This window comes from Mytilus trossulus, chromosome 2 (genome assembly GCF_036588685.1).
Source record: "Mytilus trossulus isolate FHL-02 chromosome 2, PNRI_Mtr1.1.1.hap1, whole genome shotgun sequence".
Lineage (NCBI taxonomy): Eukaryota > Metazoa > Mollusca > Bivalvia > Mytilida > Mytilidae > Mytilus > Mytilus trossulus.
The window spans coordinates 36,357,883-36,383,016 of record NC_086374.1 but is presented as its reverse complement, the minus strand read 5'-3'; the positions used below and the strand labels follow the sequence as shown (position 1 = coordinate 36,383,016).

The following is a 25,134-nucleotide window of genomic DNA, read 5'->3' as shown; positions in this document are numbered from 1 at the left end:
CCCATATCCTCATTGATTGATATCATCTTCCATCTAGTTCATGTCAAGTAATGTTTTTCTGTTTGTCTTCATTTTAAGCCATGGTGTTGTCAGTTTGGTTTAGATTTATGAGTTTGACTGTCCCTTTGGTATCTTTCGTCCCTCTTTTATGAGCATAGAAAACTTTATAGGAGACAACCGAATACAAGATATTTTCTTTCTTTATTTATTATACCGTGTCGTACTTGCATTTTCTGCCTTTCTCTCCAATACAGACACACATAATTTAGTGTTATATCCATATTTACACCATTTTTTTTATTATTATTATTAATATATTTTCTTAAATCAAAACATTACTTAAACTAGTACTCACCAGATTCTGGTCAGACAAATCCTGTTCTTGAAGGTTGACCGAACTCATTGACATGAACTATCGTGCAATGTCATCTTGTTTCTCTTTTATTCATCAGCTTGACAACACTGTTAGTTACGCCATCTGAAAACAAAAACAATCTATTAGATTCTTTTTACAATCAAACAGACCGCTGCATGCAGTTTTCAACAGAAACCTTATAATCGAATAACTGAAACTAATATCAAGTGAACAAACTTAATAACAAGTAAACACAACTTATATCAAGTGACATGTACTTGTAGACCAAATGCTTTGACTTTCTCAATTTAACTATTCTTTTCTAACAAAGTCTTAGACGAACATTTGTTATACGTATGTACATTATAATAATGATAAATAAAAAATCAATAACACTCACAATTACAAAAGGACCTATATACCTTATAATAGTTATCAAAAGTACCAGGATTATAATTGTATACGCCAGACGCGCGTTTCGTCTACATAAGACTCATCAGTGACGCTCAGATCAAAATAGTTAAAAAGCCAAACAAATACAAAGTTGAAGAGCATTGATATATTGGCTAATATTGGCTAAAAACAAATTATTACTCTACTTTCAAATACATGTCTCCAAAATTGACAGAGCCCTTCTTATACCTAAAATACCTGAAATATTTTAACGGCATAGCACTTTGCCCGGCGTTTAACCAACGAACGGCATAACAATTGAAATATCTAACCACCTGGGTTTATAATAACCAATTAAGGTTCATCATAAGGGATTTAAAAATATGGCCGTGTTTAACCCTCAAAATTTTCTATGAGTACAGAGAAACTGGTACATCTAGGAAAGTTTTAAGGCATGGCAGGAACTAGATAAACAAAAGTTATATAAAGTATACGATTCAGAAAATTAAAAACTTACCTAAATTTTGATGTCCAGTTTTTTCTAGTCTGCAGAAGATAGCAAAATAAACGAACACCCGAGTTTCATTTGATACAGTCCACTCATTTACACAGTTTAAATCACCTGTTGTATGCAGATGTCAATTGTCCATCTATTGTCCATTTGAATCAATACTACTCACAACATGTTTTATATAAGGGGAGATTCTCAAACCTCTATTCCAACTTTTTTTATTTTAACACCTTCTACAGGAACGAAAAAAACTGGAAAGCAAAATATAATAAAGTTTATAATTTTCTAAAACATAAAATGCATTTAAAATTTATATATCCAGTTCCTGCCATCCCTTAAAACTGTTGCAGGTGCATAGGTAAGGCTGTACTCAGAGTAAAAATTGGGGTGTAAATACGGCCATATTAGCCAAAAGGTTATGATGAACCTTAAGGTCTGAATCCCAAAATATTTCGCCACGAAGGCAAATATAAATGAACACCATTTAAAGCCACCAAGGCTAGTTTTGTTCATTTAAAATTGCCACCAAGGCAAATGTTAGTATGAGTTATAGAATATAATTACTTTGTCGACAACACTTGGAGCACGACAACCCCACAGCTTAGATATTGATAGAATGAGGATGTTTCACATGTACTTCCGCCAAAGGTATTAGCCAATGAGGTTCATTATCGTGTAATGATTTAATAAACGTAAGGAATCATTACGCATAGCAAATACGTTTAATACCCTATCAGGAAAAGATGACCTTTTTGATTATTTTTTTTAAAGTTAAAACGCCTGTGATTAATATCAAACGATGATGAATAATTATATGAAATGATCTGATTATATCTTTTCAATGTGTATTCACATACAATTTTATATAAAATGTGATATATTGAATACTTAATAGCATGCATCAAATAAACTATAAAATTTAGTATATCATAGTTTGTTCGAACATTTAACACCGATTCCGGTTCACTAATTTTAATCTATACACACTTCTACAATCATATACATTAATTTTAGTCATATTAGATAGTTTAGTCAAACATTACTCATTGAAGTCTTATGGCTGCGAGTTCCGCCAATAACCCTGGAGAAATGGTCAGAACACCAAGAACTAATTTTGATGGAAGGCTTAGTCAAGTACAAGCACATCATCCGTACATGAATCAGTAAGTTACCTTTATGGTTTAAAATGTCTACTACTATTATTTAGGTAATTCCTTTTTAAATTGTAATTATATGATTTAATTTGTATGTAGAAAAGAATATCGTCGAACCGGACAATGCATAGAACACTAATTTGATATCAAAGATTAAAGAACACGAACCTAGTTATATAAACTGGGGGACCACATGTACTTCAGGAGTATATAAAGTTTATTTTCCCCCAGAGCCGCCTAAGTGAAATTGCAAGCGAATTAAGCGTGGTATAAAAATGCATTCGGTGATGTAACACTGTAGGTTCACAAAATGGGACGACGCCACCAAAACTGTAATATGTTATGTAAGGTAAACAGACCATTGCATCACTAGAGACACTCCCATGTGACTTTTTGTATTACTACGTACAAACTGTACGGTAATTCTCATTTGCCGATGTAATGTTTTTAAAGTATTTTTCAACTTTAGTTTTCCCTAGTTCATTTAATCTGCATAGTTAACCAAGTCGTGCCAATATATTTTGGAAACATCAGTGTGATGATACACTGATAGAAGAATGATTAATTTCTTTTGTTCTTTTGATATTTCTGATGGGGAGTTGTCTCATTTGCAATCAGAACACATTTTGTTTCTAAAGCAGCTGTTACATTTTGGTGAATAAAAGATTAGTCTTTATTTCAATAAACGATAATCATCAGGTAAAAAATATTTTGCAATTAGATTATACTTTTCAGAGCAACACTAGAAGAAGAAGACGGTGTACTTGTGAACGACGAGGTAGACGATTACTTCAGTCCTGATGAAACATACTCTGGGGAGGAATTTGAATTAGATTCTAATGATGGATTAAACGACTATTGTAATAATTCTGAGGATGAAACTGACGACAAACAATTTCAATATATCAATGTTGGAAATGGAATAAGAGTTAAAACAACAGAAAAACTAAAGGAGGCTTTAGATTACTATAAAACAACCGTTTGGAGCACAGCAGACCGAAATAAAAACTTAAAACCACCAAGTAATAAAAGAAATGATAAGTTTGCGTCAAATATTTATAAATTTTCTACAACTTCAACAAAAAAAGCTGTGCAAAATATCACCAATGCTGACGAAAAGAAATATATGAAGAAAAAGCAGTGTTCATTTTCTTTAGTTCATAAACATCATGGAAAAGTTTCCTTCCAGGTCCCAGTGGATGAAAGCAAGTTTCCCATCAAGGATAAAGATATAAATACTTACTGGGCATGGGTGGAAAGGGGTACAGATAACTGGATGGCCATACCAGCATCTTTGAGGGTAATAGTTTTAAAGTTACCAATGAACTTATGTTGTAAAGAGTGTTATAATGATCAAATAAAAAATAATAAAAATAAGTATTATATAAATGCATTCAGAGCTGAATTACAAAATGTCTGTGATCGCAGTGGCCATTGACGTTAACATGTTTAGGTGTAAGTTAATTTTGATAATAATTCAAATATGTTGCATACTCTTAGTTTTTAAGGGGCACTAGCTACGAGATACCCAAAAAAATCAAAGTATGACTTGTTTTGTTCATTCATTAATGAAAGTCAAATTGTGAAAAAAAAACTCATTAGTAAAACGAGCTCACATACCCCACGTTCCCATATTGTCACTAGAGAAATCTGTAAGAAAAAACAATTGCATCATAATTTCTTGTCGATTTGCACATTAACATAGTTTGTCCTCATAATCTAAAAGTGTTCATGAAATTCTGTTGCGAGGTTTCAGAGGAGTTTTGATGACAAACTGTTTCAGCAGTATATTGAGGTAAATAAGTTGAAAGGGGAGTAACTCCTAGAAAAAAACCATGAATCACAATTTCATGTTGATATGTACATCAACATAGTACGTCTTTATCATTTACAAACTTTTATGGAAATATGTCGTGTGGTTTCAGAGGAGTTGCGATGACAAGTTGTTGCAGAAGTATATTGAAGCAAAAAAGTTCAAAGAAGTGTAACTCTTAGAAATAAACAATCATAATATCCTGTGCTTTAAGAGGGTTAGCGATTACAAAAAAGTAAAATCACAAAAATACTGAACTTAGAGGAAAATCAAATCAGAAAGTCCATAATCACATGGCAAAATCAAATAAAAAAACGTATCAAAAACGAATGGACAAGAACTGGCATATTCCAAGAACAGAGCTGAGGCATGACGGCCTGACAGATGGACTGACTGACGGACCAAAAAGGTTCTACCCTCAGCATCCTCGTTGCATGCGGTATAATCAGCTAAAACGTTTGAGGACGAATTATTCACTTGCAAGTGAACAATTCGACCTAATTGAATCCTTATCATATGAACGCTCCACAAGAGATGGATATCGCATGCATTGTCCGTGTAAAGATATTGATTTAAAGGAAAAGAATGTCAACATTGAATGTCAAACAATGGTAAATCATTTGATTGATTGATTCGATTCATACAAAAACATTATTATACAAGTAAAAACGACGATAAACGTATTTTTTTTAATCTACAATATACATTAAACAGACAATGAAAAATCTAACTGCACGAGTTCCTTAATCTATTTATATCTATATGTATGTTGATATCGCTAGCATGATCATCGGATGTGTTCGGGTGTCAACTAGGTAGTTAATTAAATAAAGTCTAGACTTAAATACAAACGAAACGAAGCTACATTTTATCTAGCTCACGACATGTAAACTGTTGATCTCAGACTTTCAATAGTTTACAATAATGTTTTACATTGTTATAAATCAAAAGATAATTTGAGTGCAATCGGTGAACATGAATTTGACAGCTAGTGCCCCTTTAAATGAAAAATCTGATAAAATTATATAGGTTGCTAAACAAGTATTTAGGTTAAAATAAGTTATCATCTGACACCTCATTTCTTCCACGAAAATTACTCTTTTGTATTTAATTAAGAATTTTTTATAAAACTTCATTTCAACCTTAATTGTAATCATGGGAAGTGAAAAACCTTTTGGAGAACATTTGGTTCTAATTTTCTTTGTTCATACTTTTTTTTTTCTTTTTTAATACGTTGGTTAACAAAATATGTGTATAAAGAAAAAAGTTTGCTAAACATATGAATATAAGCACAAAGTGCTTTGAACTTTAAAACGAATGAAGATGAATTTAATCCAAAATGATTTTAATGTAAACGCAAAAGAGCAGATTCAATGGTTCCCTAACATGGCCTCCCTTTTTTAGCTTAATTTCAAATTAGGATTAAGTTACCAACATTATAATGAATCTGTGACTAGACAGGAAATAAGTATTTTTGTTAAAAAAATACGTTCCTGTGTTTTATTCATGACGTCACAAATATAACTCATTTTGGTTTCCACGAAAAATCAATGAAAATGGTAAAGTAACGTTTGATTATTGGACAGGAAACGCATACGTCCAAAACAAAAATCTTTAAAAGTAATGTTTGTCATGACATTTGTCATTCTTACTTTAATGTTTAATTTGTCAATGTCTGTGCTCTATGTTTTTCTGATCCAAAATTTGGCTGAAATGCGGCTAATTTTATCATATTCCGCCAAAAAACCTTATTTTAACACATTTGGGATGTAAAAATCCACACTTTAGAATAAAACTTTGACAGACAACTTTCTTACTTGTATTTAAATCAACTTAAAACATATTTTGCTATCTTGTAACATTGAACTTTATAATCGGAGCAAAAGATGGCAATTACCAAAATTACTCTTTTAGACAATTGGTCCGGTTTTTTTTCATTCTCAATTCAGGTGTTTGCATGTTGCAGTACAGCAATTTTGTAATGATTTGAAGCATACCGTCATTGCAGAATTATATTCTTCTGTAGATATCAAGATACAATGCATATAACTAGCTCGATCATGACAAAGCAGTTGATGAAAAATTGAAAACACAATACAATTTCTATATTGAGAACAATCAAATTTTGCTTCAGAATGGATATGTCGAATTTTCCTGCGATCGAATGACTAGTTTTGGGATAATGTGTGGCCCAACGGTGATGACAAATATTGTACATCCTCTTGGGACAACTATATCTACCAGTAAAGATGGTGGGCTGGTTTTACAGTTTGATAAAGGAAGTGTGGATAAAGAACAAACTGTTAAATATTCGGTATAGTATATCAATATATACAATAAACATTGCTATTAAAGATTAATATTTTAATCAATCGGTTCCTAGAATGAAGATATTGATGACGCTTTTAAAAGTGTTGTGTATCTAAAAAAAAGCATACAACCATAAATAAAATGCGTATGTAAATTTCCAGACGACACAAAAAAATAAAAGGAAAAAAAGATAAAAAAAACCGTTCAATTTTTCTTATATTTTTTTAATTTCACGTACATGTATGTATACATACATTGTAATAATTAAACGTGAAAAAGATTAAACGATTGAAAAATATAATCTATTTAGTTTCCCTCACTTTAAAATAATGTTCACAAACTGTACACACTAGCCGTTGACCAAGTACCGTCTTGTCACTATTATAAATCTATTCTCCAAATGTCGAAGACTGAACACAATAGAATGACAGTAGTAATTATACAATGATATTATGTATTAATAATAGTTACATGTAAATACAATTGACAATTAAAAATTGAGGAGTGTGTCAAAGAGACAACAACCCGACAAAAGAGCAGAAGACAGCCAAAAGCAACCTGTGTATTCATCGCAGCCAAAAAGTTCAGCACTCGTAAGTAGCAATGCACAATTATAGGTTGATAAACGTGATTGAGGTAGTTCAGGGGTATAGAATGAACAAATGACACAATTTTCTTGATATTTGGAAAAAAGCCGATTTTACTATGCTATTTTAAAAACAAATGATAAAAAGTATGGATCACCTAGCTATTTTTCAAGGTATGAGACATTCGAAATTACCAAAATTTGCTGAGATTGTTCATGAAAAAACACATTTTTTTGTGCATAAGAAGAAATCTAGGAGACATTTTTGAATTAAAAAAGTAAGAATTTAAGATAGTTATATTGTTTACTTATTAAAATTGAATGCAATGGTGTCATTGCAGCAGGTAGTAACCAGATGCATCTTTTAAATATTTGATGTGTTTAACAGATACAAAGACCTGACCAGGAATATGCAAAGCAATCTTTAAATTCCAAAACATTGGTGGCATCTGTCAGCGACAAAATCAGATTAAATTATGAAAAATCACAATTCAAAAAGCCCATACATTTATTTGGAACACTCAATTGTAATGAAGAAAGCGGATCTGATTTTGAGGAGTTCGATATTAAGGTTGTCGGCTACCAAGACGATAAACCTTCTATTCTAGATACAATAACAGAAAAGGTGACAGCTGGAAGATTTACAGGATCATTGGAAGGTTATGATGGGTAATTATATTCATTATATGATTCGATGCATTTTAAAGTAACATCATAAATACTCATATCCATGAAATGTTAAACTGAAAGTAGGTAAGAAATGACATATCAAGCGTTATGTATGTATACATACATAGTAATAATTAAACGTGAAAAAGATTAACAGATTAAAAAAATAATATAATCTATTTAGTTTCCCTCACTTTAAAATAATTTTCACGAACTGAACACTAGCCGTTGACCAAGTACCGTCTTGTCACTATTATACATCTGGTCTCCAAATATTGAAGACTGAACATAGAATGACAGTAGTAATTATACAATGATAGTATGTATTAATAATAGTTCCATGTAAATACAATTGACAATTAAAAATGGGGAGTGTGTCAAAGAGACAACAACCTGACAAAAGTTTAGAAGACAGCCGAAAGCAACCTATGTGTATATCTTAATGTCTTTTTCATTTTAAGCCATGGTGTTGTCAGTTTGATTTAGATTTATGATTTAAATATTATATCTTAAATACCGAATTATCCACAGAAAACAATTCGTGCACAATTTTACATTTTTAACTTGAACTATAACAAAAACTTGAGCAGGTTTTTTGTTAGTGATTTTTTTACCACTATTCTTATGCAGACCCGTATTTACAAAACTTACTTAACGATACAACTGTCGTAAAAAAAAGGTTTACAAAACTATCGTTTTTTTGTAAAAAGTAAAATTGCAAAAAATACTGAACTTCTAGGAAAATTATTTGCTTTCACTTAATTTAATGTTTGGTGTGTTTTATCTTTTATATTTTATATCACATACTTTCTTTGTGTAATGTTAAATAAAAGCTAAAGTTATTCAAAACAATATATTGATACACGACGTGGACGATACAAGGGCCACTTTCATATTTATAAATCCGTGTATTTTTTTTCTCTACGTATAAAACGCTTATGGATCAACCTAGTTATGCATAAAAGCGAGAAAACCTATCTTATATAAATTCAAATGTATTATTCATAAATAATTCTTATTTAGATGTCTTCTGAAGGGTTGTAACTTTCTGTCTATCAGCTCATAGACATAATTGTGTCATGTGACCGTGACGTCATCAACGTTTTTCTTTCATGCTTTACTCCTCAGTATTGCATTTATAAAAAAGAATATGGACTTACTGCCTATTCATAAAAACCTAAAACAATTATGGTGCACACTTTTAGATAACCCTAACGCAAATTATACAGTGGAAAACAAATGTTTGTTGTTATTTCTTTCGTAGACAGACAAAAATATTACTATAGTTCATTTAGTTCTAAAATGTAAATAATTACGTAGTATTGGTCTTTTGCAGGGGAGCTTTAGTTGCAATTAAACGTGGACAGAAGGAAAATGATAAGTTTGCAGAAATGTTAAAAAACGAACTGAATTTATTTTACGGAAATAGAAAGGTGTGCAAAGTTTTATTGTTCTATATCTCGAAAGATAATACAACTTTATATTTTAAAGCTGAATGTTGTATGCAGGGAAATGTAGCTGACATTATTGCTAAAAATAAGGAACACAAACTAGTTTTCAAATCTTTGGATATTTTACTACCTCCCCATCAACGGATTCGAATTCGGCCAACTGGTTGTTTAGGACTGAAACCTGAAATAAAAAATCATCCATTTCTGTTCTTCATGTATATTACAAAAGAGAATAACACGTTGTTTCCTGTTGAGTTAAATAGAGGAATGGGCAGATCAACGAATGCTATTATAGAATTTTCAGCTGACAACCAAAGAAGAGGAGAAATTACAAAAGCTGACTTCAGTTTAGATTTTCTGTCAAGTGTGAATCAAAGACCAACTTTGAGTCGAGCAAACTCGACACTAAGTGATATCTTTAGACCACAACCCCGCTCTTCCACAAATACCAGTGGTTCAAAAAACAATGTTTAATTCTTCTTTCGAGGAAATCAAACGTCTGTGTATTATCAGGAAACAATGTAAACACTCTTACTTCTAGTGTAGACAAACATAAATCTACTAACTTATACAAATTTTATTGGATGATGGTTGCTTTAAAACGATAACGAGATAGACTCATTGACCATGTATTCATGGTGTATTTGGGCCTGTTGACTATCTGTACATTTTTATTGAAAGTTACATGAATATATTACTCATATATCTAAGTAATCGCCATTCAGTAGTTTATCAACCAGAATTTTCCTTTGAGAAGTTGACTTGTATGTTTCCATATACTGTTTGACTAACTTTAAAAACAGCACAAGTTTACTAATAAGTTCCGCACAACATGGTCTTGAAACAAATAAGTTTAATTATTTTAATTCTCAAACCCATCATTCATCATTTTTAATTTACATGTTTTTTTTAGAAAGCTACCGTAAAATCCAAAGTTGACATTTCGTAATTGAGAAGCCGCAGTGTTGACTTGCTGAAATCAGTAAATATGCGAAACATGTAATAGAATGGAAAACAAAACAAATTCTACCACAAAAATCAATTTGAATACAATATTATACAAATTTCGATGGTTCATGCACGTTACAGAAAACTTTCAACTCTTGTGATTTCATTTGTATGAAGTCAAATATATTAATAGACTTTCGCGGAATTTTATTTGTATTTTGTTTATTTCTTTTGTTGAGCTCTTGTGCATTACTTCTTATTATTATGTATCCAATAGGAATAAAAGTTATGTTGTCTTTTTTCAATTGCAAATTTTAAAAAAATATAATGGGCAATGTGGGAGGCACATTGTAGCAGCCATCATTTTGTATATCTCTGAGTCTGCGCTAAGTATAGATTTATCGAGAATTTTATCACGGTGTTGTTTACAAAGCGAGAGCAGCACGTCAAATTAGCGTATTTAGCAACCATACTTAACACTTGTGGGAAATGTGAACTTCTACATGTACTTCAGTGAATTAGACTACGGTGAAACTATTAGGTTCATATCTTTATGGAATGCAATATTATTAAATAAAACTGTACAAACTGTTATAACATTTTATAAATAAGCTAAGAAGACACCAGGCATAAAAAAGGGGATGTTAGGGGGTATAACTCAAAAGTCGCAGAAAAAATAAAACGCCATGATAAAACCGATAGAAAATTAATAACCGCGCAACAAGGACCACAAAAACAACTGGCGGGAATCTCAAGTACTACGTAAATGTAAAACGATCATGATCCACTAGTGGCATTTGTTCAGATAATCTTATTGAGGACTGGTCCTTTTGCATGATCATTCTCAACAATAAAAGGCCTGCAAAGATATAGCTATTTAATGTCAAGTGGCGTTAAACAAAAACAATTGTCAATCAATCATTCATCCAATCAACCAAACGGTTAATATGAGATATAGAAATAATCATTTAACTTAAAATACATTAAAATTGATACACAATAAAAAAAAAAAAGACCTATTTAAATGAGCACAGCATGGAATTTTCCCGTACATTGTAACTAAGTACCCATTTGTTAACCAAAAAATATATAGCTACGATACTATGTAGGTGTTTATCCATTAAAGAATCCTGTAAACTCGACCCAAGAAATGAGAAGATTATGTTACGGTTTTATAAAGTGAATTACTTATTAAAGGGAATCAGTCAATACCTGGTTGTGCTTAATATCCAATAATGTGCATGTTACACAAAACAAAACAAAACATGTAAATATGACAGCTGTTTTCCAATCGTTGGATGTGTTGGAGTTTTTGATTTTGCCATTTGAAGAGGGATTTTTCGATTATAATGTTCCTTAGAGTTCGTTTTTCTTGTTATTTTACCTTTTCTGCGTTGGTTGGCAGCTTTTAAAAAAAATATGGGGTTGCATTTACACATCTGCATTTACGTGCCTTTGTGATGCATAGACAGACTAAGTACTTCGTTAATAGCTAGCATAGCCCTAATGTTTAATTTCCTATTCCTTTTTATAGGAACAAAGTAAAATCACAAAAGTAATGAACTCGGATGAAAGTTCAAAACGTAAAGTCCCTAATCAAATGGCAAAATCAATAGCTCAAATACATCAAATGAATGGATGACAACTGCCATATTTCTAACTAGGTACATCTATTTTCTTATTAAGAAAATCTGGATTGAACCTGGTGTTATAGCTAGCTAAACCTCTCCTTTGTATGACAATCGCATTAAATGTCAATATATCGACAACGATGCGTGAACAAAACAGACATTATAGGTAAAATGTCAAAATTACACAATTCAACATTGTGTTATAATAATCTTAATTACAAAAAAAAACAAATATGTAACAAAGAAGCTCACAATGACATATAAACCAAGGAAACACACATTCCATTACACATTAAAGGAAAAAGACTCAGACATAATGTGCCAAAATATCAACTTTGATGTTCCCTCTTTGATATCAATTAACCTGCTGATAATAAAAACCGAGATGTTACCTAAAAATACACACAATTAAAAAAATGTTCTAAACGAAGATATCACCGGCAATACAAAAGCTAACCTCATGCTCATTTAAGAAACTTTTATTTGAATCTTTTTTCAACAAGTGCATGAACATGGATTGGTGTAATCTTTAAAAAAAAAAGCCACTACTTTCCTATATTAGCTTAATATTAAGTTGACTTTTGTTTAATTTTCCATTTTCCGACCTTGTAATTTCAGTAGGTTAAATTTAAAGATATATTATCAATCCATCAAATTATATATATATATTTTATTCATATATTAAAGTTTTCTGCCTAGGCGTAGTACAAACATATTTCGACATTAAAGAACAACGGTCTTTAAAATTATTAAGTGTATATAACTTTTTTGAATCTTAAAGATTTTTTAAATTGCTTACGAAAATTATTCCACAATTTTTATACAGAGGTATATATAAATTGTGTTATTAAAATATTATTTGTAGTTTCATTGTATCATGTAGAAAGCTCACAATTGTTTATACAATTACTGAATTGTATTATAAGGACTTTATTATTATCCAATATCCAAATAACATGCGGGGGGTAATAAAAAAAATGTAACACCTTATTTTTTCAATTAGATAAATTTCAAACCTTACGTGTACCATTTTTTTTCTTAAATATGGTTAAATGTTCATAGTTTTGGGGATGAATTGGGTCTTTGGAAGCTGATAGACATGTTAATTACTAAAAATTCAAATTTAATTATACAAATTTATTCATTAAAAGACATAATTTTTAGCACAAATGCACTGTTTACAACTGTTGGGTTACGCGATTCCAACTCCATCGGACAACTTCGAGTTGATGTCAAACACCACAATTTTGGTCCATTTTGACAATTTAACCGGGAATTTTTTATATTTTGTTTAACTTCCGTTCATACGGTGCACTGCTTTCAACCGCCTTTTCTTACCACATAACCGTCGTATTTGTTGCTGTGTTAAATGTTGCCATTCATGGTGCAGTGCATTGTCGAAATCTGCAAGATTTTGCACAGGAGGTGTCATTTTTGTACTTTACGACCGATGATGTCCCAAATATGCTCTATCGGGTGTAAATAAGGGCTACATGCTGGCCAGTGCAATGCTCCACTGACTCGTCGTGAAGATAAGCTGTTACAGCTCGCGATCTATTCGGTCGTGCATTATCATCCACGCAAAAAGGCCTTGCCTCAAGGATTTCCTACTGGTATCTTTCCCCATTAAGGTTACCACGACCAGTTTTAAGGTCCAACTTGGAGTCAAAAGGCACGCAATCCCACAACATAACGGAGACACCACCGACAACGACTGTCTCAACACTGATCCATTTGGTATATGCGGTGTTTGGCTTCCGCCAAACACAAACTCGGCCATCTTTGACATGCGACAAAAATCTGCTCAAAGATACCAAATTTTAGCGTAATCGTTCATCTCTGTGTCTAGGCATTAACAATGGCATTTTCTCGGGCCTTTGGGAACGATATTCTGCCCTTTTGAGTCGATTTCCTAAAGTTCTTCAGCATAGTACATGATATGAAAACCACTGTCTTTTCAATACTGTACTGTTCATGAAGGGGTTCCTTCGAATAACTCGGCTAAGAGCTCTGTTTTACGATCGTAAGTTACTGAAGGTCTTCCAGATCTTGGAAGGTACTTCACAGAATTGGTGTTTTGATTACTTACAGTTCTGCTGATGGTTGAATAGTGGTGCCCCATGCGTTGGGCAATCTGCCTTAATGACATTCCAGCTTCTCGCATGTCAATAATTAGCCATATAGCATCAGTAGAAAGTTGAGGAGGACCCATTTCTTCAAACAAGCTAACATACATCATACATTTTGACCCGTACCTTACACTTGACTTTTAAATGTTTAACGTGACGGCTACGCATGGACAGCTCATGGGGAAATGCATGGGCAAAAAGACATTAGTTTAAGGTCAAAGTAGGAAAGATGTACTCTATCAGATAAATAAAAATGAAAATAAAAAAATTGAAATTTCAGTTTTTAATTTCATTTTATATTTGGTGTTGAAATACTTTTTCCTGATGTATAGAAAAAATAATAACTTACGCTTATTTTTTATAAGGCAATTACAACTAGACATTGTGCGAGAGGCTTGAGTATTCCCCCTTTTTGCTGTTTCTTTGTATTATTATAAAGTGCTGGATGCGTATACTACTGATGTTTCATTGGCGTATACTCTACTGCTGTCTCATTTACGTATTCTCTACTGTTGTCTCATTGACGTATCCTTTACTGTTGTCTCATTGACGTATTCTCTACTGTTGTCTCATTGACGTATCATCTACTGATGTCTCATTGACGTATAATATACTGTTGTCTCATTGACGTATACTATATTGCTGTCTTATTGACGTATACTTTACTGCTGTCTCATTGACGTTTGATTATATCCTACTGCTGGCACATTGGTGTCTACTGTATTGCTTTTTTATTGGCGTATACCATACTGCTGTCTTATTTACGTATACTCTTTTGCTGTCTTATTTACGTATACTCCTTTGCTGTCTCACTCGTATATACGTTAATGTTAGCTTAAAGATGTATACACGACTGTTGTCCTAAATGTATACTGCAGCTGTCTCTTTAATGTACATTATACTGCTGTCTTATTGACATATCCTCTACAGTTGTCTTATTGATGTATACTCTACTGCAGGGTCATAGACTTATACCCTACAACTCGTTTAACTTTGCTTATATTGAAATTTTTATCTAAAAACATGTGAAGGTATATAATAAATCATTATTGGTCTTTTCCAGGGCAGCTTTAGTCGCAATTAAGCGTGTGAAGAAGGAAAATGAAAATCTTGCAAAATAGTTAAAAATATACTGGATTTATTTTACGGAAATCGTTATTATTCTTTACCTCGAAAGTCATTATAACTCCATATTTTAGAGCTGAATGTTGTTTGCAGCGAAATTTATAAGAAATAATTGCTAAACATAAGGATCACAAACTAGTTTTTAAATCTTTGGATATTTTACGACCTCCGTATCAACGAATTCGAATTTGACCAACTGGTTGTTTAGGACTCAAACCTGGAATAAAAAATCATCCTTAGTTCATTGAAAAAAGTATGACAACATTTACAAAACCGTATGGTTTGGTAGTAAAAATTCCAGCAACGCCTGACTACGAAACATAAATCTTTTAATTGCAACGATATTTCATGGATTGTCTTTCTTATGATAATCATTATTTTTGTGAATATATGAATATGACGACGACGACGGAAATGTTCCAATCGTATTAAGTATGTAAAATATTCAGTGTACTAAAACTGACTAGGCAACTTCCTTTATTAAAATTTATATTCTTATTTGGTACTTTTTGTTTTTTCCTATCTTCTGACAATACTTTAGCAGGTTGTTTCCAGCGTCGACGTTGTCTTCAAAATCAACAATTGTTTCAACAGTTTATAAGTAGATTACATAAACGGCACATATCACTGTGTTAATAATTATCATTAAGATGTGTAGTATTTTTTTCATCAAACAAATACATAATAATAAGTTTGAATGTGTTTTGATGAATAACAGGGAAAGTTTGGCTTGCAAACTTCAGCATGAATAAATGCATGTGGATAGGTACACTTTAACTTCAAATCTCGAGGGAGGCACATAGTTATGGTTCATAAGGATTAAGACAATACCCTTCATGTTTACGAAACATGATATTATTGGTAAACAGTTATGATATTGTATATTTTTGTATTGTTTCAAACAACAATACGTTTTATATTGTTAGTGGATTATCAAATTACATTTAAATAGAATAGTGAAAGTCTTTGATTTGTAAAGTAAAAAAATATTCAAACCTTACACTTTTTAAATCACGTCGGTAAGTTTTATATTTTGTTTTACAACTAGGTACAATAATATAAACATTATTGCATTTTATCAAATCAATAGATATATGTAAACGTATATCAGGTATATATCAACATTGATGCAAAATGAGAAAGACAACACTGCAAGTATCCAATAAACAAAATCAGTACCCTAATCGTTGTTCTGAGGGATGAGTTATTTACAAAAAAGTTTAGGTGGTAACGTCGTAATGGTCATGTAAATACAAACTCGGCGATAAATCTAATATTATCACCTCCGAATAACAGAGGATTAATTTTGATTGTTGTACAATAATACGAACATAACCATCAGTCTCTGTGAATTGCATTACGAGTAATAGTGGCTGCAAACTTTTTATTTTTATCTAGCAAACACAATTATAAACTTGGTATCTCTGAAGAGTATTTTTTATTTTAACGTATAGGAAAGTAATGGAAAGAAAACCAAACATAGTCTGGTTGCAATGTTGTGTTAAAACACTTGCTATTGGTAAAGTAATTGAAAGAGGGATCAGATGTTATGCAGGCAAGCAAAATAGGAAAACAGACATGGCCATTGCTCAATACAAAACTAGGGGGAAATATGGTGGGGCAAACACATCTACCGTCAACTCATGACTGTATAATTGCCCTTTGAATGAAGTAATATTCAACACACCACAACGATTAATTTAACATTTACAAAAATAATTGCATAATGTTTCTAAAACCAGAGGTACTTGTCTCTGATAAAACATCTGTATATCATAAGGTGGTATTTTCACATTATCAGAAGTGCATGTGACGAAGAATCTTTTATATTTAGGAATACCCATGACTTTTTTTTTAAAGCAAAAGTGTATATAAATCATATATTTTTGGAATAAGCTGTATGTAAGCTACCGTCTGACACCAAACATGACTTTTTCAACAAACTTTTGATAATTTCGTTTCAAAATATGTGCATTTGGGTATGAAAAGACCTTCAATTGTTTTTTAAACAATTGATTTTTTTACCTTATTCTATCATTCTGGCAGGGGCTTTTTTTCCATAATAATAGCTTATATTACGGTACGAGTTTTCTAATTAGCGAAGACCATACGGTGATCTAGAATATATGTTCATATATGTGTATTTTGATCTTACAAGTATAAAAAGTTTATCATTGTCAATCTTACTACATCTTTTTTATTTGATAAAAGATAAGAAAAATTGGAATGGATGATAGAAACTCAAGTGATGACTGCTATTCGTCTGACTTTGAAGATGATATAGAACCTGGAACTACAACATGTACTATCAACATAGAAAATTATGTCAGTGTTACAGGTCCAAGCAGTTTACATAGTATTTTAAATGAATTTATAATCACCAAATGGACAGCGGATGAGAAAAATAATTCACTCAAATTCTTAAACCTCCCTTTAGAGTCAACATTTGTGTCTGATATATTCAAAGTTGTTCTACGACAGGATGGAGAAACAGGAAACCCGTGTGATAAAATTCAGAAGGAACAATTAGATAAATTCAATTTATCCTCGCAGTTTAATGACAAAGTGTGTTTTAGTGTCAAAATTATAGATTCTTTCGTTGAAAAGACTAGGAGTCAATTTAACGAGGTTTTTGCTTGGATAAATGACGGATTTGTGTGGAAAATGCTTCAAGCCACTGTTACGGTAAATTTTGATACAATCTTTACTTAAAATAGTATATTTTGGTTTTGAATTTATGGGTTCATGTCTTATTGAGTTATACCCACAAGCCCTCCTGTTTATATTTTGATATTTATCGTAATTAGTTGTTCTTGAAGCTGTCGATTCAATTGAAATGGAGATTATGTCAGATGAATAACTTAAAACGAAACATGCATGATTGTGTGACAAGATTTACAGGGTACATACATAAGGTAGTATTCCTAATCCATTAATTATAACATGGTCATATGTGTAAGACGAACAGAATACATAAAAACAGTCTCAAACCACAACACTTGACGTATTTAAACAGTAATCAAGCATTCAGTTTTACAACAAAAAATACAGTAAGGCAAATAATATGTATCATATTAAAACTCGGTGCAGAAGTAAGACGAGTCAGAAAAATTATGGGCGGAACTAATGCATGCCAGAAGGGTTATGGTTTCAATAATGCGTGCCAAATTGGTTCTGGTTAAACTAAGGCCTGTCAGAAGGTTCCTGAATGAATTAATGAATGCCAGAAGGTTTCATGTTTAACGAAGGCCAGCCAGAGCGGTACGATTCCTATTATTTCTACTATTTATCACTTGAAAATTAAGCTATGAAAATGTGAACGTGTAGTCCAAATAATTATGACGTCTTGAAAGGCTATTATAATTTTTTTCTTTGACGCCTTACTTCGACGTCATAATGCCGAAGCCGCCATTTTCGGTTGGACTTTGAGAGCATATTTTGCTCTAAACTTTGAGACCCAATTTAGCTATGAAATTTTCATTGAAGGCTAAAACAAAATGCATATATAAAATTCTTACCTTTTATGTGTTTGTTTTTGCAAAATATTTCCAATTAATCACTACAGAAATAATAATATAATTAATAATTCCATCCGAGGCGGGAACATGTCGACTGCATTTTTTAAAACGTTTGTCTGATTTCTTTTTAGGAGATTATAAAATAATTTTTACACCAAACTCGGTAAAACCCGAATTTCCGGAACCATTGTTTTACATTATCCGGAAAATCAGGTTCGTCAAAATGGACCGAGTTTGGTTCAAATATATTTTATACACCTAAAATGAAGCATCTTCAGGAGAAATCAGCTAAACGTTTTAATAAAGCAGTAAATTCCCTCTGAAAGTCCAACTGAACATATGAGTTTGGCGTTATGACGTCGAAGTAAGGCGTCAAAGAAAACAATAGACCACTTTCGAGTTCATCCGTCACCGGAAAAAACTCGTCAATTATACGCGCCTTGATCATCGTCATTTGTGCGTTTAGGGGCGTCGTCACTTCCTTCCAATGTTGAGCGAGTGGTTGGAAAACTATAATTCTATATTGTACGAATTATTCGGCAAATTGAATTCTCAAAATTGACAATCAACACTGCTGTCATTAGGGAAATGTCAGTAAGTACCTACAGAGCAACCATTATTTCTAGTTTATCCTGCACAAAGACGATCACTAAGACGCTTGATGAACGTAAATAGTGCAGGGATACAGGCGAGCCCCTCTATCTGGTAAATGACGTCATAAAGGCGTGTATAATTGACGAGTTTTTGCCGGTGACGGATGAACTCGAAAGTGGTCTATTATAATAGCCTTTCAAGACGTCATAATTATTTGGACTAGTGAACATGTAGCATTGACATCTATACAAGTATGATACTAACTAAGAGGGTAATTGAAGAAAGTGATATTGAATGATAAAGCATTGTCATGAATCAAAACAAATTAATTTGATTGAAGTTCAAAAAAAGAAGAAAATGCAATGATCGCAACATTCTCATCATTTTTTTTAAATGTCTTCAGTAATCAATTCAATATTTTTTTGGTTATTTGCCTTAAACAATTTTGTAAAGCAACAAAGTTTAAATGGCTTAGATAGTTTAGATTAAGTTTTGAGTGCCAAGAAAATTGTGATTTTTTTTTCATGAAGTATTTTTAAATTAATCTACAGTTTTGCTTTTTATCTTTATCTCTGCTATATTTCGACTTTTGAAATATTGTGTGTATGCTTTTGTTTGTGTTATGTTGCTGTGATAGTTTTTGATTTTTAAATTTGATTTTAATCAAATAGAAAATAATATACATGTAGTTCTTCCAGTATCCAAGTTATAAAATAAAATCGAGTATCAAAGTGTTTTTTTTAATACATGTAGATTAAACCGTTAGTTTTCCTTTTTGAATTATTTTATACCAGTCATTTTGCAGCTTTTTAAAGTTTGCTGTTCGGTGTGAACCAATAAGACTTCATGTTGAAGGCCGTACATTGACCTATAATTGTTTACTTTTTACTCATTGTGACTAGGATGGTGAGCTGTCTCATGACTATCATATAACATCTTATTTTCATCTAAGGATTATTTCCATTTCAAAAATATAATTTTAAAATGAACATGTAACTTGCTGTTCAAGACAACCATTGGCTGGTATTATACCTATGATGCTCTCTCCCTTACTCATATAACATATATTTATATTTAGGATAGTTTCGCTGTATTTTACTGCTGTCAACTTCATAGTTTTGGCATCGTAATTCAGTCAAAGCGAATGAATGTAATTATTAATCCAATGGGAACTGAGATAGACATTGGTGATAGCTGCGCATGTATGCTAAAATTTGAAAAAGATTGCGTCAAATCAAATGCAAACTTCAAGTATAAGGTTAGTATAGAATGTATAACGACATTAGTGGTTTACTTTTTGCCTTAAAAGTTTTAAGTTAAAACCTTACCATCAGATGCGTTGTTTTCGAAATTAATTAAATTTTAACCGATACACATATGATCATTGCATGGAATATATAACATAATGTAGAAAATGACACATGTAATCCCGACGTAATGACTAAAAATCATCTGAATTTTGATTTTGGAAGAATTACAAGGAACAATTGAAGAATATTTGAATGATAAAAAAAAAACACAAAGAAAATCACAATATAAGAATGACGACATTTTTTTCTGAAAATGTCCTGTACCAAGTCAGGAATATGGCAATTTCATCTAATAGTTCGTGACTATGTATGTTGCATTGTTGTTGCTTTTAAGTTGCACTCAGTGTTCTGATGTGTCACTGTTTAAAAATTTTCCTCTCAATATTAGATGTTATTCCCTCGGTTTCAGTTTGAAACCCAGTTTTTTTTCTCTCTTCAATCGATTTATGACTTTTGAACAGCGGTATACTACTGTTGTCTTTCTTTATATAATATTTTTTTTCTTAATAAAATTGAGAATGGAAATGGGGAATGTGTCAAAGAGACAACAACCCGAACAAATAAAAAAACAACAGCAGAAGGTCACCAACAGATTAATGTTCATATTTTACACACATTTATTTTATACAGAAATTTGGCATATAGCATTGCATTTTGTATTTAAAATTGTTTTAGGTACACACCCCAGACGTTGAGTTTTCCAGAAATGTTCACACATCTACAAGATATGTCAAACATGTGAGCAACAAAGTTGACTTTGAGTATGATAAGGCAAAATTCTTAAAACCAATAAAAGTAGTGATATCCCTTACAAACGATTCTCTAACGACTCAGAATAAGTCACATATCAAAATTCTATTAGTTGGTTACAAGAATGGATCAGCTTCTATTGTTGAGTCAATGAAGAAAAGTACAGATGCTATTTACAGTGGTTCTCTACATGGATTTGACGGGTATTTATTTACGAAATTCCTAATACCTTCATCAAAATTGATAATAGCGTTTTTCCTTCGCATTTGTGTGTTTCTTTTTGTGCATGTACTGTTTCTGTGTCATATATAAATAGATACCCTATATCCTTTGTTTTTTTTTCTATTTTATCACAACAAACAGTAACTGTTCAAGCTTATAGTTTCAGTAAAGTAAGATTTTTCTGTTTCTGTTTCAAACACATGGTATGATTTCCAATGAGACAACCGTTTTTATTAACCATAGTATGAAAATGTAAACAAATACCATATATCATATTTGATAAAAAAAAAAAAAAAAAAAAAAAGTAATATTTCTGGGTGTCTACTTCGGTTTGCGTCTGCTTTGGTCGGGTTGTTGTCCTTTTGGCACCTTCCACATTCCATTTTCAATTTTATTGGTTTGGAAGTTGTTGTTTTTTTAACGATTTGCAATAGATTCATTAAACAAAATAAACATAATTGATTCAATAAACCTATTTAGAAAATGTACTTACGTTATTAATGCATACAAATAAAGAAGGGTGTGATCCAAATTCCGACAGAAAACATTAATTCACACCAATTTAAAATGAAAGTCAGTAGACTTCGCATTAAACAGGGTGAATGCGATTACAAAAGTGTATGCTTGATTTTCATCTTTTATTCTATGTTTTGTGTTTTGACCATTACAACTGATCTTCTATATGACATATTTTACAGAGTATCTTTTGCAGCAGTACTTATGATTAAAGAAGACAGAATCACTAAGATAGAGTTGACAAATGAATTGAATTTGTTTTATGGCAGTAGAATATTATGTAACATTTTAGTTCATTGTCTGAAGAGAACTTCGTCAACATTACGTATACGGGTTTATTGTTGTCGCGTAGAACATACCAAAGCGCTGATATTTAAGGAACAGCAAGAAGGACACTTTCTTGTTCATAAATCAGGGAATTTATGTTTAACACAATACCAACGATTCAAGATACGTCCGGCAGGATGCATTGGATTAAAACCAGGAAATGGTGCTCATTTGTGGATGCTTTTCTTGTCAGTCTCTAGCGACAATGCTTTAACTTTCCAGGTTCAAATAAATAGAATAATGGGAGGATCACCAAATGCAATATTAAGCTTTTCAACAGACACATATACCAAAACCTACACAGAAATAACAAAAGTTGAATTCAATCTAGATAGTTTGCCCCTTCTTAAAAATCGATCGGACACTGAAGAAAACTCATCTAAACCAGACCTCAAAATAGATACTGTTAAAATTACCAATAGCAGTGATTTGAAATGTATTGAAGCTTGTGTAGATCAGGTCGATCCAGTAGCACACTGTTTATCTAATTGTAAGTCAGCCCATTCCAAGACAGACAGTAAACACTCAATTGTCGGAGGTCTTTTGTTATCAAATTCCACACTAGAAAGATACGAGCAATAATGAATGTTATCTTGGGTTGTAATATTAAACGCGTAACACAACCAATGTTTTAATTATAAAGTGTAACGTAAATTAAGCATTTATAGATTGTATTTGCTTCACAGCCTTCAACACAGAGCATTGACTCAAGATTTAAAAAAACATATATTTTTTTTATAAAATAGATTTTAAAATAAACCGATATAAGTATTGATGTTGAAATTCACGACTGAATTTTTTTCTCATTTCCATGATAAGGATGCTCTCCATATTGCTGCCTATACTGGTAATAGGCAACTTTAAATGCATGTGTATCAAGGCACAATGGATGAAATCCCGGATGTCCTGTTATACAAGCTGTGTCAGGGTGCTCATTTTCGCATCATCAATTTTCGAAACTTCACAACAGCAGACACACTCTCTCGCTGACGGTAGAACTGCACAATGTCCTCAATTACACCTTGAAGAAAGCAACCGATTTATTTTAGAGCAAAACAAAAATATCTAAGAAACTAAAGCATAACCTATATATTTTCAGTATAATTGATTTGAACATTCAGAGAAAGATTCATTTTTTATAAACAAAGTTGCAGTTTTCTCGTTTGAATTGTTTTACATTATCATTTCGGGGCCTTTTATAGCTAACTATGTGGTATTGGCCCATTGTTGAAGGCCGTACGGTACTCTATAATTGTAACCTTTTTGATTATTTTTTTTTGTCTCTTGTGGAGAGTTGTCTTATTGGCAATCATACCACATTCTTTTTTATATTGTAGATGCATTTGGGTCCGCCATAATAATGCAATGAGTTCTATTCATATCTTTGAAAGAAGAAACCGCAAAAATATATTGTATATAAGCTATTGCTTCTCTCCATGTTATAATGATGTATGTTTGTCCCTGATCGATAATTTGCACCCGGCATTAAAAATGTACATATACTGAGAAGAGGTTGAATGGAAGTAGTTAGATTGAATTTTTGTAAACAGAAACTTGTTGAATGAAGAATAATGTATCAGGAAAAGATTCAAATAGTAAAACATGCACATATGAAGCGTGATTTTAATTTTCTGGTAGCCCTAGTAGTTTCTGAGAGAGAAAAAAAATGGGTAAAAAAAACCAATGAACAGTCTCCCCCCGCCCCCACTATAAAATTATGAGAATCGGTTATAGTAATGAAATACGTTCAGTTTTATAGTTTTTGAGTTATTATTAATGCAAGGCGACCGGCATTGGTGCAGAACTGGTAGGTATCTCACTTCCTTTCTTTTTCAATATTTTAGTTATAATATTTATCCCTTTTACTTATTACGGGTATGCGTGAATATATAAATTATCATTTATTAGTTACCAATAATTGTCTGCCAATGTGTCTTCATCTTCGTCGTTTTCTGGTTCAGACTCGTCAGAATTTGAGTTGCACGGTTCAAACTGGTATGAGTTACTCTGAGCCCCCCGCTGAGCACCCGCAATGGCACCAGTAGCTTCTACTAGCTCATAGTCAGAACCTGAGCTCCCGTTTTCTACCATTTCAAATTACGATGAACCACAAGACAGGCACAGTTTATAAGAATCACTTTCAGAACTGTCATGGTTATCGTCTTGATCTTTCGAAGTTGATGCATATGCCATGTTGTTTATATTCTTTGCTCAAAATGTGACGTCACACATTCCTTTCTTGGAAAACCGAAGGTTATTCAGACTGGCACTCGGGACATGTCACAGACAGGTGCGATGTGAATGTTTAATGTGATATAACATGCTTATTTCTTAATATCTTTTATCGGTTTTTTTTTCTATCGGTTTTAAATAACAAGTTTAAAAAAAATAAAAATAAAGAGAAAAATTACGTTCATATCAGGCACTTTAAGTGCTCCTTACAGTTCGGTAAATTGTATCCGGGTTAGATGCCTTTATACTGTGACAGCATATCATTAACTGACAGACATATTATGACTTGTTTCGTTTATTACTGGCTGATGCAATATTATGTTTTTTTTATAATTTTTACATAGGATAGATAACGACGCGGGAACTAAGCGTCTGGGTACTAGAGTTATCGATTATTATTTAATGTTTGTTGTTGCTGGTATAGATAAAGCCAGAAAAAATACATTACATCAACTGTAAACTAACTTTGATCGGGAACGTTTATTTTGATCTAATCAGATCTAATATGAGACTGAACACATAATTTAGGTTAATTCAGTCTTTCGGTCACTCTTCACTGCGGTTAGATACTGTTTAGAAAGTCGCTTGCA

At 32.0% G+C, this 25,134-nt stretch overlaps 2 protein-coding genes across 2 annotated transcripts; both read left to right on the top strand.

The window, feature by feature from the left end:
- The first annotated feature begins 2,296 nt into the window (after window positions 1-2,296).
- LOC134705747 (uncharacterized) lies at window positions 2,297-10,306 on the top strand. Its single transcript, XM_063564466.1, has 4 exons — window positions 2,297-2,422; window positions 3,149-3,713; window positions 7,511-7,791; window positions 9,128-10,306. The coding sequence occupies exons 1-4, from the start codon at window positions 2,316-2,318 to the stop codon at window positions 9,714-9,716; spliced, it is 1,542 nt and encodes a 513-aa protein (XP_063420536.1). The 5' UTR covers window positions 2,297-2,315; the 3' UTR covers window positions 9,717-10,306.
- A 6,995-nt stretch (window positions 10,307-17,301) lies between these two features.
- LOC134705746 (uncharacterized) lies at window positions 17,302-22,894 on the top strand. The gene is made up of 4 exons (XM_063564465.1): window positions 17,302-17,760; window positions 20,266-20,445; window positions 21,173-21,450; window positions 22,168-22,894. Exons 1-4 carry the CDS (start codon window positions 17,302-17,304, stop codon window positions 22,892-22,894), a joined length of 1,644 nt encoding a protein of 547 aa, XP_063420535.1.
- Window positions 22,895-25,134: the final 2,240 nt, after the last annotated feature.